The sequence below is a fragment of the Lissotriton helveticus genome, chromosome 5_2, assembly GCF_964261635.1.
Source record: "Lissotriton helveticus chromosome 5_2, aLisHel1.1, whole genome shotgun sequence".
Lineage (NCBI taxonomy): Eukaryota > Metazoa > Chordata > Amphibia > Caudata > Salamandridae > Lissotriton > Lissotriton helveticus.
Genome location: NC_136066.1, coordinates 8,163,902 through 8,183,047, shown reverse-complemented (window position 1 = coordinate 8,183,047; position 19,146 = coordinate 8,163,902). Strand labels below are relative to the sequence as shown.

At 50.6% G+C, this 19,146-nt stretch overlaps 1 protein-coding gene across 2 annotated transcripts in view; it reads right to left on the bottom strand.

Annotated features, from left to right (window-relative positions):
• The window catches only part of LOC144761153 (long-chain fatty acid transport protein 4-like), a 132,558-nt gene that overhangs the window by 80,778 nt on the left and 32,634 nt on the right, over positions 1-19,146 (bottom strand). For both annotated transcript variants that reach the window (XR_013595610.1, XM_078646646.1), the window contains exons 3-4: positions 12,392-12,786; positions 7,491-7,649 (exon numbers count right to left, since the gene is read on the bottom strand). Coding sequence is in view for 1 of the 2 variants with exons in the window: in XM_078646646.1 (XP_078502772.1) it covers positions 7,491-7,649; positions 12,392-12,786 (554 nt within the window). In the remaining variant the exon portion in view is untranslated. The remainder of the gene's footprint in view (positions 1-7,490; positions 7,650-12,391; positions 12,787-19,146) is intronic.

Genomic DNA, 19,146 nt, shown 5'->3' with positions numbered 1-19,146 from the left:
TGGCATTTGTAAAGTGCACTACATTCCTGTGAGGGTCTCAAGGCACTGGGTGGGAGTCGGGGGGTAAGCGGCTACTGTTCGAAGAGCCAGGTCTTGAGAAGTCTTCTGAAGGTCAGCAGGTCCTGGGTCTGACGTAGGCGGATGGGGAGGGTGTTCCATGTCTTGGCGGCGAGGTGGGAGAATGATCTACCATCGGCGGTCATTCTTCGGATGCGGGGGACGGAGGCGAGGGCGCGTTCTGCGGAGCGGAGCTGGCGGGTGGGGGTGTAGAGGCCGAGCCGTCTGTGGAGGTATGTGGGTCCGGTGTTGTGAAGTGCTTTGTGTGCGTGGATGAGGAGTCTGAACGTGATCCTCTTGTTGACGGGGAGCCAGTGCAGGTCTCTCAGGTGGAGTGTGATGTGGCTGCGGCGAGGGATGTCGAGGATCAGCCGTGCTGAGGCATTATGGATGCGTTGGAGCCGTTTCAGGAGTTTGGCCGAGGCTCCTGCGTAGAGGGCATTTCCCTAGTCCAGTCTACTTCTGACAAGGGCCTGGGTGACCGTCCTTCTCGTTTCGGTGGGGATCCACTTGAAGATCCTGCAAAGCATGCGGAGGGTGTTGAAGCAGAAGGAGGAGATGGCGTTGACCTGCTTGGTCATGGATCGGGTAGAATCGAGGATGACCCCTAAGTTGCGTGCGTGGTCGGTGGGTGTTGGGGGTGTTCCTAGTGCAGCCGGCCACCAGGAGTCGTCCCAGGCCGAGGGGGTGGATCCGAGGATGAGGACCTCCGTCTTGTCCGAGTTCAGCTTCAGTCGGCTGTTCCTATCCTCATCCAGTCGTCGACAGCCTTCATTGCTTCGTGGAGGTTGGTTTTGGAGGTGTCGGAGTCCCTGGTGAGGGAGAGGATCAGCTGGGTGTCATCACCGTAGGAGATTATGTTGAGGTCGTGCAGTCGTGCGACATGGGCGAGTGGTGCCATGTAGACATTGAACGGCGTTGGGCTGAGGGATGAGCCCTGGGGTACGCCGCAGATGATCCCGGTGGCTTCTGAGCGGAAGGGGGGGAGGCGGACGCTCTGTGTTCTGCTGGAGAGGAAGAAGGAGATCCAGTCAAGGGCCTTCTCTTGGATTCCGGCGTCGTAGAGGCGTGTTCGTAGTGTGCGTTGGCAGACCGTATCGAATGCGGCTGGCAGGTCCTGGAGGATGAGGGTCGCGGTTTCTCCGTTGTCTAGCAGGGTCCTGATGTCATCAGTGGTAGCAATGAGGGTAGTTTCGGTGCTGTGGTTGCTGCGGAACCTGGACTGGGACGGGTTCAAGATGCTGTTCCTCGAGGAAGCTGGTCAGTTGTTTGTCGAAGGCCTTTTCGATGACCTTTGCCGGGAACAGGAGTAGGGGGATGGGTCGGAAGTTCTTGAGGTCCTTGGGGTCCGCCTTGGGTTTCTTGAGAAAGGCGTTGATCTCTGCGTGCTTCCAGCTCTCCGGGAAGGTCGCAGTCTCGAAGGAGATGTTGATGTCTCTATCGTCCTCTCTCTCCTGTTTACATCAAAGGTCATTGTTTTGTCTTTCATTCCAAGCAACAAAGAGAGAGCAGACCCAACTCGGAGCCACCAGACCCAACTCGGAGCCACCAGACCCAACTCGGAGCCACCAGACCCAACTCGGAGCCACCAGACCCAACTCGGAGCCACCAGACCCAACTCACGGCCACCAGATCCAACTCACGGCCACCAGATCCAACTCACGGCCACCAGATCCAACTCACGGCCACCAGATCCAACTCACGGCCACCAGACCCAACTCAGGGCCACCAGACCCAACTCAGGGCCACCGGACCCAACTCAGGGCCACCGGACCCAACTCAGGGCCACCGGACCCAACTCAGGGCCACCAGACCCAACTCAGGGCCACCAGACCCAACTCAGGGCCACCAGACCCAACTCAGGGCCGCCAGACCCAACTCAGGGCCGCCAGACCCAACTCAGGGCCGCCAGACCCAACTCAGGGCCGCCAGACCCAACTCAGGGCCGCCAGACCCAACTCAGGGCCGCCAGACCCAACTCAGGGCCGCCAGACCCAACTCAGGGCCGCCAGACCCAACTCAGGGCCACCAGACCCAACTCAGGGCCACCAGACCCAACTCAGGGCCACCAGACCCAACTAGCAAACCAAGAATGCATTCATTGGGCGGCTGTCAACCCCTCAAAGCTACGCCCCTGGAGCCATCTTAGGATCTTTTTGTTTTACACATTTCATTAGAATAAAACAGAACTCGCAACCAACTAGGATCCAACAGATCACCTAACCCCCGAGTGTTCGATTGCTCTTGAGAGCAGTGTAGAATCATGCGCTGCCGCCTCCCTGCACCTCCCAGAGTTCATTCTCCCCGTCCAGTACATAAAACTGTATAAGACCTGGGCGTTATAATGAGGGGCACAAGCTCTGTACAACAAGCAACAAGGGCCAACGGTGACGCGGGCTCACCCAGAGTCTGAACATACCCTCAGAGAGGGCCCAGGGGTGGGCGGAGGTGGTTCAGCATAAACTCAGCCGGGTCACTGCACATAGACATGTCCTTCAAGTATCCTTTGAAACCCGGGGTGCCCGATCTCCCCCATGTCAGGGTGACCCGTCTCTGACCCAAGAGGGATGCATCACCTACAGTCTCCTACAAGGTGCTCCCTCGTGTCAGAACTCACCGAGCCCCAAAGTCACTCCTCACTCACCATGTCTGGGTTTACTCAATTATTGTTCCCTTAATAACACCTCTCACTCATGACCCCCTAGGGAGGGGGAACTGTCTGCTGCGGGATGGGACGGGGGACTGTCTGCTGGAGGGAGGGGACGGGGGACTGTCTGCTGGCGGGAGGGGACGGGGTACTGTCTGCTGGAGGGAGGGGACGGGGGACTGTCTGCTGGAGGGAGGGGACGGGGGACTGTCTGCTGGAGGGAGGGGACGGGGGACTGTCTGCTGGAGGGAGGGGACGGGGGACTGTCTGCTGGAGGGAGGGGACGGGGGACTGTCTGCTGGAGGGAGGGGACGGGGGACTGTCTGCTGGAGGGAGGGGACGGGGGACTGTGGGGACGGGGGACTGTCTGCTGGAGGGAGGGGACGGGGGACTGTCTGCTGGAGGGAGGGGACGGGAGACTGTCTGCTGGAGGGAGGGGACGGGAGACTGTCTGCTGGCGGGAGGGGAGGGGTACTGTCTGCTGGCGGGAGGGGTACTGTTCGCTGGCGGGAGGGGAGGGGTACTGACGCCACCTCCATCTGCGCCCTGTGCCACTTAGGAGCGGACGAGGCTGTCAGAGAGAAGAGATGTTTGCCTGTTGAGGAGCTGTGCGATGAATCTGCAATCCCAGCCGGACACAACTGCCTGCAAACCACAACCAAACACCACATGCAATGCTTATGGCCTCACAAGATTTATACCAATATAAAATAACACTTAAAAGCACATTAAACAACAACACATACTCAAACAAACAAAATATGTCTTAGGGTCTTGTTTCCCAAACTGGTGGGCCACAAAAGTCCAAGCAATAGACAAAGGTGCCTTTATAATCTGTGTTTATCGGTCTCCTTTGCTGCACTTCAGACAGAGGTCACATATCAGGCTATGTCTTCTGATGAAGTGCTGCTTATTTTTTTAACATGTGGATTGGGGTTGACACGCGCCTCTCACTTTGCAGTCAGAGAAAGTAAAGTGGATTATGTGAGAATCTTGCTGGGTGCAGGGAGTGTGAAAGGAAAGGCCGTGGGACGTCATTCTACACACAACGAAATGTAAATACCGGTTAGTGAACTGTTCACATTCAGCAGCGATGAAAGCAAAAATGAAGCTTTTTTTGTAATTCTGAAGTGTGCTGGAAACAAAGATTTTAACAGGATCCAAACAAATCAAGACACTTTACCTGCTGATGCGCAAATGACAAATATTCACTGAAACTGGATTTCCACACTTAATAATTTGAGTGCAATATAGTTGTATCAGTATACCGTAGGTCTCTGCACATGTAGTAGCCATTTCAATGGAAAAGGTGTCAATCAATCACTACTTCTATATTGCGGTTTATCACCTGTGAGGGTGTCGAGGCGCTGGGTGTCGAGGCGCTGGGTGTCGAGGCGCTGGGTGTCGAGGCGCTGGGTGTCGAGGCGCTGGGTGTCGAGGCGCTGGGTGTCGAGGCGCTGGGTGTCGAGGCGCTGGGTGTCGAGGCGCTGGGTGTCAAGGCGCTGGGTGTCGAGGCGCTGGGTGTCGAGGCGCTGGGTGTCGAGGCGCTGGGTGTCAGTCGAAGAGACATGTCTCGAGTCCCTTCCTGAAGTCTGTCAACGAGGGTGATGTTTGGAGGTGGAGAGAGAGGGCGTTCCAGGCTTTGGCGGCGAAGAGGGGGAAGGATCGTCCTCCGATGCGCCAGCTGCTGATGCGCAGCGTCTGTGAGAGGGCGCGGTGAGAGGAGCGGAGGTTTCTGGATTGTTTGTTGAAGTTCCGGCTGTGGTTCATTGCCATAGTCCAGGCGGCTGGTGAGGACGGCCTGCGTCGCCGTTTTCCTGGTGGTGATGGGAAGCAATTTAAAAGATTGCGTGGAGCATGCAGAAAGTGTGGAAGCATGCTGAGGAGACGGCGTTGACCTGCCGTTTCATGGAGAGTTCACGGTCCAGGATGGTGCTGAGGTTACATGCGTGGTCTTTTGGAGTGGGGGGTAGGTCTGTGTTCCACTGGCCACCAGGAGTCGTTCCAGAGGGAGGAATGGGTGTTGAAAATCAGCACTTTGATCTTGTTTGTGTTGCGCTTAAGGCAGTTGTCTTTCATCCAGGCTGAGACGTTCTTCATGCAGTTCTGGAAGTTGGTTTTCTTCGTCGTGGGGTCCGCCGAGAGAGGATGAGCTGCGTGTCTTTAGTGTAGGAAATGATGTTGATGTCGTGGGTTCTGATGATGTCTGCTAGCGGCGTCATGTAGATGTTGAAGATTGGGGCTGAGGGATGAACCTTGCGGGGCGCTGCAGATGGTGTTCTTGGCTTGTAAGGTGAAGGGTGGGAGACAGATTGTCTGGGTGCCATGAGGAATGATGCCATCCTTCTCACGGCATCCTCTTTGATTCCGATCTGGTGCAGTCGGATGATGAGAGTGCGGTGGGAGATGGTATCGAAGGCTGCAGAGAAGTCGAGAAGGATCAGGGTGGCCGATTCACCTTTGTGAAGTACGACGCGGATGCCATTGTTAGCACTGATCACAGTGACTCGGTATTGTAGTTGGCTCTGAATCCTGATCGGGAGGGATCTAGCAGGTTGCCTGTAAATGACAGTACGCTACCACACCACGCTTTAGTTACATTCAATATCGCCCGCTTCATCTAAGTGGGTCACGAAACATTTTCGTTCTAATAGTTGGGTCGTGGTTCATAAATGTTTGGGACGCACTGCCTTAGTGCCTTCATGGCTTTGTACGTGGAAACAACTCTCACTAGTCACAAGGCGTCTTCGATGCGATTTGACATCACTGAACAGATGGAACACGTCCAGTCTGGTTTTGGATAACATATGCATAAAACATACACACAGATGCGCAAATTGTAATGTGCTATTTATAACCATTGTTGACGGAGGGGAAGAGGTGTCACGACTAGCGAGAGACTTTGCCTCTTGTGAGTCATGGCCGCTCCCAAACTGAATAGTAAAAAAGGTTAGTGCACCCTTCAAATCTGTGCATATATAAGATATACACACACGTTTAATTATGACCATGGTGTCACTGTAAATATCTACATATTGTGTATATCTAGAGGAAATGCTGTCTCACTGGGTTCAGGTCCTGGCCTCCCCCTGACACGGTGTCCAATGTGTTGCCTTCTGGGGCTCTCCCCTGTGTCACTGGGTTCAAACATAAACCACTGTGTGTCCCCCCCCCCCGGGTGTGGCATCCCACATTCACTCAACAACAAACACAAACCATCTGATTGAGGCGTCTACTCTTGCACCAAGTGATAAAGTATGTTCAGCACACCTGGTAGTAGGAGAAATACGCAAACTAAATACATAAACACATCTGTGTACCTCATGGATCTGAGGGTACCCGGTTCACCGCAGGGTGCTCTAGACATTCTGTGTACCTCAGCGAGTCTATTATTTGCCCGGTGTACCTCAAGAAGCCTTTTATGTGCCCTGTGTACTACAACAAGCATTTTATGTGCCCGGTGTACCTCAAGAAGCCTTTTATGTGCCCGGTGTACCTCAACAAGCCTTTTACGTGCCCGGTGTACCTCAACGAGCCTTTTACGTGCCCGGTGTACCTCAACGAGCCTGTTATGTGCCCTGTGTACCTCAACAAGCCTTTTATGTGCCCTGTGTACCTCAACGAGCCTTTTAGGTGCCCTGTGTACCTCTTGAGCTCTGTACATGTCACATTTGTGTTCCAAGTGGCACTTCTGACGTTGCCTTTCGTGGATTTCACTTCAGCATAAGCACAAACGTTGTATCCTGTTTATTCTGCAGTGCATTCTTCCCTAGTGCTGTGCTGCTTGCTGCTCAGCCAGTGTGTGAGGTCATTAGACTGCTGAGAGAGTTTGTGATTGGATGAGTGCGGAGTGTGTTTGTGATTGGGTGAGTGCGGAGAGTGTTTGTGATTGGGTGAATGCCAGAGTGTTTGTGATTGGATGAGTGCGGAGTGTGTTTGTGATTGGATGAGTGCAGAGAGTGTTTGTGATTGGATGAGTGCGGAGAGTGTTTGTGATTGGATGAGTGCGGAGAGTGTGATTGGATGAATGCGGAGAGTGTTTGTGATTGGATGAGTGCGGAGAGTGTTTGTGATTGGATGAATGCGGAGAGTGTTTGTGATTGGATGAGTGCGGAGAGTGTTTGTGATTGGATGAGTGCGGAGAGTGTTTCTGATTGGATGAGTGCAGAGAGTGTTTCTGATTGGATGAGTGCGGAGAGTGTTTCTGATTGGATGAGTGCAGAGAGTGTTTGTGATTGGATGAATGCGGAGAGTGTTTGTGATTGGATGAGTGCGGAGTGTGTTTGTGATTTGGTGAATGCCAGAGTGTTTGTGATTGGATGAGTGCGGAGTGTGTTTGTGATTGGATGAGTGCGGAGAGTGTTTGTGATTGGATGAGTGCGGAGAGTGTTTGTGATTGGATGAGTGCGGAGAGTGTTTGTGATTGGATGAATGCGGAGAGTGTTTGTGATTGGATGAGTGCGGAGAGTGTTTGTGATTGGATGAGTGCGGAGAGTGTTTCTGATTGGATGAGTGCAGAGAGTGTTTCTGATTGGATGAGTGCGGAGAGTGTTTCTATTACCATCTTACCAGTCACCTGTAACTGACTGTAACTGAGTCTTAATAAACCTCTTCTTATAACTTACACTACTGGCTCCTGGATTACCTGGCTGCGAGTACTTTACCTAGTTTACAACAATAACATAACGTGTAGGTTCACCCAAGAGTATCTTGCTGCCGAATAATGGTACTCATTTTATCGACCTCAGAAGGATGAAAGGCTGAGTGGACCCGCACATACTCTCACCTGAGAATCCCTTGTTGGACGGGGTAGGAGGGTGCCTGGACGCGCTCTGCAGCAATGGATTCAGACACTCTGTGCCAGGGGGCAGGGACGCCTGACCACAATCGCCGGAGCAGAAGAGCCGGACAGACTTCCCAATCATCGGATGAACGTCGTTCATGGCTGTGGAGAGAGGACAGTGTGAGACGTCTTACTTAAACTCCACCTCTACTTACCCCGTGAGCGTGTGACCCGAGGAGATCTTATTGTGGGCCTGTAAAATGCTGCAGCACGAGGCACTTGAACGCCTCAATAAAGAACCACCTACACGAATGAATATAATATCCAACTTGATTTCTTATATCAAATCTCATAATGTACTAGATCCTCCTTAGGTCCGTCATGCTCAAAGCCTGGAATTCAATGTCCCTGACGCAGCCTATTGTCTATACTTCTGGAGATGACCATCTACTCTAAACGCTTAACAATGCAGCTGTGTTCATGATGGAGCAGTCACCGTCATGAAGACCATACCTGTGAGCGTTACATGTACTGATGCAGTCTCAAGAGCTGAAACGTGTTGGTGCTCAGCTTCAAAGACCACACAAGCAGAAATTTGACTTTAAAGACCTGATATTGACTTGAAAGACCAACCTACCATCGTGGACTCAGCGAAATCTTTAGGCATAACACTTGACGCCAATCTCAACATGCAACAACATATCAGCAAGGCAACTAAGGGAGCTAATTTCCAAATCAATACCTTCAGGAAACTTAAACCCTTCCTCCCAGCCAAGGACTTCCAAACTGCAGTACAAGCACTAGTCATTCCTCGCATAGACTACGGAAGCGTCGCCCTCTGCGGACTCCCCCTATCTTCAACTGCACCCCTGAGAGCCTCTTTGAACGCTGCAGCAAGACTCATCACTGGATCAAAAAAACACTCGCATATTTCCCCTGACCTAAAATCCTTGAACTGGCTACCTTTTGAAGCCAGAATACATCTGAAAATTGCCTGCATGACGCACAGAGCTGTACACCACAACCCACCCAGCTACCTCACTCAGAAGCTGACAATATCTGGTGGCGCAAGAACCACTAGAAGTACAAAGAATCTTCTTCTGAAACCTCGTAGATTCCGGAAGGAAAAAACATATAAACGCTCCTTTTCATGAATGGCACCCAGGATCTGGAATTCACTCCCTCCAGAAACCAGGCTTATCTCCTCCCCTGCATTTTTTAAGAAAGAAGTAAAAGCTATCCTCATGACTAAATTCACCTGAACTTTTACTTTGGATCCATTTGAGACTCTGCACCTATTTGTACTATTTGTTTATCTGATTGACTATGCTCCCCCATGTACCTACCCTATTTTGCTACTCATTTATTACCTACAACTATTCTGTGCTCAAAAGTCTGTTAATCACTCTCTTGTTTTCCTACCCCTTGTTTTTTTTCCATAAAGCGCTCTGATATCTGCAAAGATCTTGTTCACGCTATATAAAACTTTCAAAATAAAATAAATAAATAAAGACACTGGATATGACGAACCAAACGAAAACACACAGGACATGATGACACCAAGGGATTACACATTGGACATGACAAACCAAATGAGTACACACTGGACGGGACGAAGCAAAGGATTGCACACTGGACGGGACGAAGCAAAGGATGACACACTGGACGGGACGAAGCAAAGGATTGCACACTGGACGGGACGAAGCAAAGGATGACACACTGGACGGGACGAAGCAAAGGATGACACACTGGACACGACGAAGCAAAGGATTACACACTGGACGAGACGAAGCAAAGGAATACACACTGGATATGAGGAAGCAAAGGATTACACACTGGACGAGACGAAGCAAAGGAATACACACTGGACATGAGGAAGCAAAGGATTACACACTGGACATGACGAAGCAAATGATTACACACTGGACACGACAAAGCAAAGGATTGCACACTGGACAAGATGAAGCAAAGGATTACACACTGGACGAGACGAAGCAAAGGATTACACACTGGACGAGACGAAGCAAAGGATTACACACTGGACGAGACGAAGCAAAGGATTACACACTGGATGCGACGAAGCAAAGGATTACACACTGGATGCGACGAAGCAAAGGATTACACACTGGACGTTACAAAGCAAAGGATGACACACTGGACGTGATGAAGCAACGGATTACATACTGGATGCGACAAAGCAAGGATTACACACTGGACAAGATGAAGCAAAGGATTACACATTGGACGCGACAAAGCAAAGGATGACACACTGGACGCGACAAAGCAAAGGATGACACACTGGACATGACAAAGCAAAGGATTACACACTGGACACGACAAAGCAATGATTACACACTGGACAAGATGAAGCAAAGGATTACACACTGGATGTGACAAAGCAACACACTGGATGTGACAAAGCAAAGGATGACACACTGGACGCGACAAATCAAAGGATTGGACGCGACAAAGCAAAGGATGACACACTGGACGAGACAAAGCAATGATTATACACTGGACAAGATGAAGCAATGGATTACACACTGGACGCGACAAAGCAAAGGATGACACACTGGACGCGACAAAGCAAAGGATTGGACACGAAAAAGCAAATGATGACACACTGGACGAGCAGAAGCAAAGGATGACACACTGGACGCAACAAAGCAAAGGATTACACACTGGACGTTACGAAGCAAAGGATTACATACTGGATGTGACGAAGCAAAGGATTACACACTGGACATGACGAAGCAAAGGATTACACACTGGACATGACAAAGCAAAGGATTACACACTGGACGCAACAAAGCAAAGGATTACATACTGGACGCGACAAAGCAATGATTACACACTGGACAAGATGAAGCAAAGGATTACACATTGGACGCGACAAAGCAAAGGATGACAAACTGGACGCGACAAAGCAAAGGATGACACACTGGACGTGGCGAAGCAAAGGGTTACACACTGGGCGTGACGAAGCAAAGGGTTACACACTGGACATGACAAAGCAAAGGATGAGACACTGGACGCGACAAAGCAATGATTATACACTGGACAAGATGAAGCAATGGATTACACACTGGGCGTGACAAAGCAAAGGATTACACACTGGGTGTGACAAAGCAAAGGATTACACACTGGGTGTGACAAAGCAAAGGATTACACACTGGACGCGATAAAGCAAAGGATTACACACTGGACATGACAAAGCAAAGGATGAGACACTGGACGCGACAAAGCAATGATTATACACTGGACAAGATGAAGCAATGGATTACACACTGGACGCGACAAAGCAAAGGATGACACACTGGACGCGACAAAGCAAAGGATTGGACACGAAAAAGCAAAGGATGACACACTGGACGAGCAGAAGCAAAGGATGACACACTAGACGCAACAAAGCAAAGGATTACACACTGGACGTTACGAAGCAAAGGATTACATACTGGATGTGACGAAGCAAAGGATTACACACTGGACATGACGAAGCAAAGGATTACACACTGGATATGACAAAGCAAAGGATTACACACTGGACGCAACAAAGCAAAGGATTACATACTGGACGCGACAAAGCAATGATTACACACTGGACAAGATGAAGCAAAGGATTACACATTGGACGCGACAAAGCAAAGGATGACAAACTGGACGCGACAAAACAAAGGATGACACACTGGACGTGGCGAAGCAAAGGGTTACACACTGGGCGTGACGAAGCAAAGGGTTACACACTGGACATGACAAAGCAAAGGATGAGACACTGGACGCGACAAAGCAATGATTATACACTGGACAAGATGAAGCAATGGATTACACACTGGGCGTGACAAAGCAAAGGATTACACACTGGATGTGACAAAGCAAAGGATGACACACTGGACGCGACAAAGCAAAGGATTGGACGCGACAAAGCAAAGGATGACACACTGGACGAGACGAAGCAAAGGATTACACACTGGATATGAGGTAGCAAAGGATTACACACTGGACCCAACGAAGCAAAGGATTACACACAGGACACAACGAAGCAAAGGATTACATACAGGACACAACAAACCAAAGGATTGCACACTGTAAAAGACGAAGCAAAGGATTACACACTGGATGAGACAAAGAAAAGGATTACACAATGGACACAACGAAGCAAAGGATTACACACTGGGCGTGACAAAGCAAAGGATTGCACACTGGAAAAGACGAAGCAAAGGATTACACACTGGATGAGACAAAGCAAAGGATTACACAATGGACACAACGAAGCAAAGGATTACACATTGGACGCGACAAAGCAAAGGATTGCACACTGGAAAAGACGAAGCAAAGGATTACACACTGGATGAGACAAAGCAAAGGATTACACAATGGACACAACGAAGCAAAGGATTACACATTGGACGCGACAAAGCAAAGGATGACACACTGGATGAGACAAAGCAAAGGATTGCACACTGGACAAGACGAAGCAAAGGATTACATACTGGACGCGACATAGCAAAGGATTACGCACTGGACGTGACAAAGCAATGATTACACACTGGACAAGATGAAGCAAAGGATTACACACTGGACATGACGAAGCAAAGGATTACACACTGGACGCAACAAAGCAAAGGATTACACAATGGACGTAAGAAAGCAAAAGATGACACACTGGATATGACACCCAAACACCACCATCTTGAACACAGCAGTGCCTTGAATTGGGAATACTGCAAAGGCCTTAGACAGGGAGTAACCACCTTGTGCCATCCCTGCCCCAAACACCAACTCCTTGAGCCTGGAGATGCTGAAGGGGCCTGAGACAGGGAGGACCAACCTTGTGCCATCTCTGCCCCACACAGCAGTGCCTTCACTTGGGCGTACTAAAAAGACCTGAAACAGGAAGTACCCACCTTGCGCCATCTCTGCCCCGAACACGACCGCCTTGGAGTTGGAGATGCTGAAGCAGTGCTGCAAGGCATCCAGCCGCAGGTTGAAGTTGATCAGCGCCGCCTCTACGCCAATCTTGGCCATCCCCAGCCAGAAGCCGACATACTCATTACGGTTTTCCATGAAGAGGGACACCACGTCGCCCTCCCGGAAGCCCTGCTCATACAGATAGTTGGCCACCGCGTTGGAGAACTCGTCCAGCTGGCGGAAGGTCCAGATGGTGTCTGTGCCTTGGAAGACCAGAGCCGGCTTGTCCGGGTGCTTCTGGACGCACTGGCTGAAGATCTTCGGGATGGTGTTTCGCTCCCTCACGTGGTGGTTGACGCTCATCTTCACGGTCAGGAGAGTTCTCGCAGCCCTGAGGAGCAAGCATACACCGGGTCAAGCACTTGTGAGCAGAGACAGAGGGCACAGGTACGACCCAAGGCAGGGTCTGCTCCATAGATTAAAGGCAGTGTTTAGCTCATTACATTGGTTTACTGTAAGACTCACCCCATACAGGTTAGGGCTCTCCTCATACATGTTAGGGCACTCCTCATACATGTTAGGGCACTCCTCATACATGTTAGGGCTCCCCCCATACAGGTTAGGGCTCTCCTCATACATGTTAGGGCTCCTCTCATACATGTTAGGGCTCCTCTCATACATGTTAGGGCTCTCCTCATACATGTTAGGGCTCTCCTCATACATGTTAGGGCTTCCCTCAAACATGTTAGGGCTCCTCTCATACATGTTAGGGCTCCTCTCATACAGGTTAGGGCTCCTCTCATACATGTTAGGGGTCTCCTCATACATGTTAGGGCTCCTCTCATACAGGTTAGGGCTCCTCTCATACAGGTTAGGGCTCTCCTCACAGGTTAGGGCTCTCCTCACACAGGTTAGGGCTCCTCTCATACAGGTCAGGGCTCTCCCCATACAGGTCAGGGCTCTCCCCATACAGGTTAGGGCTCCCCTCATACAGGTTAGGGCTCTCCTCACACATGTTAGGGCTCCCCTCACACATGTTAGGGCTCTCCTCACACATGTTAGGGCTCTCCTCACACATGTTAGGGCTCTCCTCACACATGTTAGGGCTCCCCTCACACATGTTAGGGCTCCCCTCACACAGGTTAGGGCTCTCCTCATACAGGTTAGGGCTCTCCTCATACAGGTTAGGGCTCTCCTCATACAGGTTAGGGCTCTCCCCATACAGGTTAGGGCTCTCCTCATACAGGTTAGGGCTCTCCCCATACAGGTTAGGGCTCTCCCCATACAGGTTAGGGCTCTCCTCATACAGGTTAGGGCTCTCCCCATACAGGTTAGGGCTCTCCCCATACAGGTTAGGGCTCTCCTCATACAGGTTAGGGCTCTCCTCATACATGTTAGGGCTCCTCTCATACATGTTAGGGCTCCCCTCATACATGTCAGGGCTCTCCTCATACATGTTAGGGCTCTCCTCATACATGTTAGGGCTTCCCTCAAACATGTTAGGGCTCCTCTCATACATGTTAGGGCTCCTCTCATACAGGTTAGGGCTCCTCTCATACATGTTAGGGGTCTCCTCATACATGTTAGGGCTCCTCTCATACAGGTTAGGGCTCCTCTCATACAGGTTAGGGCTCTCCTCACAGGTTAGGGCTCTCCTCACACAGGTTAGGGCTCCTCTCATACAGGTCAGGGCTCTCCCCATACAGGTCAGGGCTCTCCCCATACAGGTTAGGGCTCCCCTCATACAGGTTAGGGCTCTCCTCACACATGTTAGGGCTCCCCTCACACATGTTAGGGCTCTCCTCACACATGTTAGGGCTCTCCTCACACATGTTAGGGCTCTCCTCACACATGTTAGGGCTCCCCTCACACATGTTAGGGCTCCCCTCACACAGGTTAGGGCTCTCCTCATACAGGTTAGGGCTCTCCTCATACAGGTTAGGGCTCTCCTCATACAGGTTAGGGCTCTCCCCATACAGGTTAGGGCTCTCCTCATACAGGTTAGGGCTCTCCCCATACAGGTTAGGGCTCTCCCCATACAGGTTAGGGCTCTCCTCATACAGGTTAGGGCTCTCCCCATACAGGTTAGGGCTCTCCCCATACAGGTTAGGGCTCTCCTCATACAGGTTAGGGCTCTCCTCATACATGTTAGGGCTCCCCTCATACATGTTAGGGCTCCCCTCATACATGTCAGGGCTCTCCTCATACAGGTCAGGGCTCTCCTCATACATGTTAGGGCTCTCCTCACACATGTTAGGGCTCCCCTCATACATGTTAGGGCTCTCCTCATACATGTTAGGGCTCTCCTCACACGTTAGGGCTCCCCTCATACGTTAGGGCTCTCCTCACACATGTTAGGGCTCTCCTCACACATGTTAGGGCTCTCCTCACACAGGTCAGGGCTCTCCTCACACATGTTAGGGCTCCCCTCACACATGTTAGGGCTCTCCTCACACATGTTAGGGTTCTCCTCACACAGGTTAGGGCTCCCCTCACACAGGTTAGGGCTCTCCTCACACAGGTTAGGGCTCTCCTCATACAGGTTAGGGCTCTCCTCACACATGTTAGGGCTCTCCTCACACATGTTAGGGCTCTCCTCACACATGTTAGGGCTCTCCTCACACATGTTAGGGCTCTCCTCACACATGTTAGGGCTCTCCTCACACATGTTAGGGCTCTCCTCACACATGTTAGGGCTCTCCTCACACATGTTAGGGCTCTCCTCACACATGTTAGGGCTCTCCTCACACATGTTAGGGCTCCCCTCACACATGTTAGGGCTCTCCTCACACATGTTAGGGTTCTCCTCACACAGGTTAGGGCTCCCCTCACACAGGTTAGGGCTCTCCTCACACAGGTTAGGGCTCTCCTCACACAGGTTAGGGCTCCTCTCGTACAGGTTAGGGCTCTCCTCGTACAGGTTAGGGCTCTCCTCGTACAGGTTAGGGCTCCCCTCGTACAGGTTAGGGCTCTCCTCATACATGTTAGGGCTCCCCTCATACATGTTAGGGCTCCCCTCATACAGGTTAGGGCTCTCCTCATACAGGTTAGGGGTCTCCTCATACAGGTTAGGGCTCTCCTCACACATGTTAGGGCTCTCCTCACACATGTTAGGGCTCTCCTCACACATGTTAGGGCTCTCCTCACACATGTTAGGGCTCTCCTCACACATGTTAGGGCTCCCCTCACACATGTTAGGGCTCCCCTCACACATGTTAGGGCTCTCCTCACACATGTTAGGGCTCTCCTCACACATGTTAGGGCTCTCCTCGTACATGTTAGGGCTCTCCTCGTACATGTTAGGGCTCTCCCCGTACAGGTTAGGGCTCTCCTCGTACAGGTTAGGGCTCCTCTCGTACAGGTTAGGGCTCCCCTCATACAGGTTAGGGCTCCCCTCATACAGGTTAGGGCTCCCCTCATACAGGTTAGGGCTCCCCTCATACAGGTTAGGGCTCCTCTCATACAGGTTAGGGCTCCCCTCATACATGTTAGGGCTCCCCTCATACATGTTAGGGCTCCCCTCATACATGTTAGGGCTCCCCTCATACATGTTAGGGCTCCCCTCATACATGTTAGGGCTCCCCTCATACATGTTAGGGCTCCCCTCACACATGTTAGGGCTCCCCTCACACATGTTAGGGCTCCCCTCACACATGTTAGGGCTCCCCTCACACATGTTAGGGCTCTCCTCACACATGTTAGGGCTCTCCTCACACATGTTAGGGCTCTCCTCACACATGTTAGGGCTCTCCTCACACATGTTAGGGCTCTCCTCACACATGTTAGGGCTCCCCTCACACATGTTAGGGCTCCCCTCACACATGTTAGGGCTCCCCTCACACATGTTAGGGCTCCCCTCATACATGTTAGGGCTCCCCTCATACATGTTAGGGCTCCCCTCATACATGTTAGGGCTCCCCTCATACATGTTAGGGCTCCCTTCATACATGTTAGGGCTCTCCTCATACATGTTAGGGCTCCCCTCATAATGGTTCTAGCACAGATGTAAAGCCCATAGATGAAACCAGCTTGACTTTCACAGTAAAGTACACAAACCACTTCTAACATAAAGCATGAAAACACTGGCTAATCACCTCACACAACCAAACAACAACAAATTAACATTCACAGCCTGCACTCCTAGATCAGCATGAAATGGTGGCGACATTAAGAATGTGCCACGGAGCCCTAATAATGTTACAAAGCATTACACAAATGTCAGTCGCCTAAGAACCAAACGCCAACAAACAACCGCCGGCACTCTCAACCAGACGCCAGCACGCTCAACCAAACGCCAACAACCAACCAAAAGCAAGGTTTGTCCGTGTAAACAGCACGTCCACACATGCATTCGTACACACTGAAGGTTTGTCCGTGTAAACAGCACGTCCACACATGCATTCGTACACACTGAAGGTTTGTCCGTGTAAACAGCACGTCCACACATGCATTCGTACACACTGAAGGTTTGTCCGTGTAAACAGCACGTCCACACATGCATTCATACACACTGAAGGTTTGTCCGTGTAAACAGCACGTCCACACATGCATTCATACACACTGAAGGTCTGTCCGTGTAAACAGCACGTCCACACATGCATTCATACACACTGAAGGTTTGTCCGTGTAAACAGCACGTCCACACATGCATTCATACACACTGAAGGTTTGTCCGTGTAAACAGCACGTCCACACATGCATTCGTACACACTGAAGGTTTGTCCTTCTAAACAGCACGTCCACACATGCATTCGTACACACTGAAGGTTTGTGCTTGTAAACAGCACATCCACACATGCATTCATATACACTGAAGGTTTCTCTGTGTAAACAGCACGTCCACACATGCATTCATATACACTAAAGGTTTGTCCGTGTAAACAGCACGTCCACACATGCATTCATATACACTGAAGGTTTCTCTGTGTAAACAGCACGTCCACACATGCATTCATATACACTGAAGGTTGGTCCATGTAAACAGCACGTCCACACATGCATTCATACACACTGAAGGTTGGTCCATGTAAACAGCACGTCCACACATGCATTCATACACACTGAAGGTTGGTCCGTGTAAACAGCACGTCCACCCATGCATTCATACACACTGAAGGTTTGTCCGTGTAAACAGCACGTCCACACATGCATTCGTACACACTGAAGGTTTGTCCGTGTAAACAGCACGTCCACACATGCATTCATACACACTGAAGGTTGGTCCATGTAAACAGCACGTCCACCCATGCATTCATACACACTGAAGGTTTGTCCGTGTAAACAGCACGTCCACACATGCATTCATACACACTGAAGGTTGGTCCATGTAAACAGCACGTCCACCCATGCATTCGTACACACTGAAGGTTTGTGCTTGTAAACAGCACGTCCACACATGCATTCATACACACTGAAGGTTTCTCTGTGTAAACAGCACGTCCACACATGCATTCATATATACTGAAGGTTTGTCCGTGTAAACAGCACGTCCACACATGCATTCGTACACACTGAAGGTTTGTCCGTTTAAACAGCACGTCCACACATGCATTCATACACACTGAAGGTTGGTCCTTGTAAACAGCACGTCCACACATGCATTCATACACACTGAAGGTTTGTGCTTGTAAACAGCACGTCCACACATGCATTCATACACACTGAAGGTTTGTGCTTGCAAACAGCACGTCCACACATGCATTCATACACACTGAAGGTTGGTCCGTGTAAACAGCACGTCCACACATGCATTCATACACACTGAAGGTTTGTGCTTATAAACAGCACGTCCACACATGCATTCACACACACTGAAGGTTGGTCCGTGTAAACAGCACGTCCACACATGCATTCATACACACTGAAGGTTCGCACATGTAAACAGCACATCCACACATGCAGTCATACACACTGAAGGTTTGTCCGTGTAAACAGCACGTCCACAGATGCTTTCATACACACTGAAGGTTGGTCCGTGTAAACAGCACGTCAACACATGCAATCGTACACACTGAAGGTTGGTCCGTGTAAACAGCTCGTCCACACATGCAATCGTACACACTGAAGGTTGGTCCGTGTAAACAGCACGCCCACACATGCATTCATACACACTGAAGGTTTGTATGTGTAAACAACACGTCCACACATGCATTCGTACACACTGAAGGTTTGTCCGTGTAAACAGCACGTCCACACATTCATTCGTACACACTGAAGGTTTGTCCGTGTAAACAGCACGTCCACAGATGCATTCGTACACAGTGAAGGTTTGTTCGTGTAAACAGCACGTCCACAGATGCAATCGTACACACTGAAGGTTTGTCCGTGTAAACAGCACGTCCACACATGCATTCGTACACACTGAAGGTTTGTCCGTGTAAACAGCACGTCCACACATGCATTCGTACACACTGAAGGTTTGTCCGTGTAAACAGCTCGCCCACACATGCAATCGTACACACTGCAGTTTGGTCCGTGTAAACAGCACGTCCACACATGCATTCATTCACACTGAAGGTTTGTATGTGTAAACAACACGTCCACACATGCATTCGTACACACTGAAGGTTTGTCCGTGTAAACAGCACGTCCACACATGCATTCGTACACACTGAAGGTTTGTCCGTGTAAACAGCACGTCCACAGATGCATTCGTACACACTGAAGGTTTGTCCGTGTAAACAGCACGTCCACACATGCATTCGTACACACTGAAACAAATGGCACAGACCAGGGTCAAATATCAAATTTC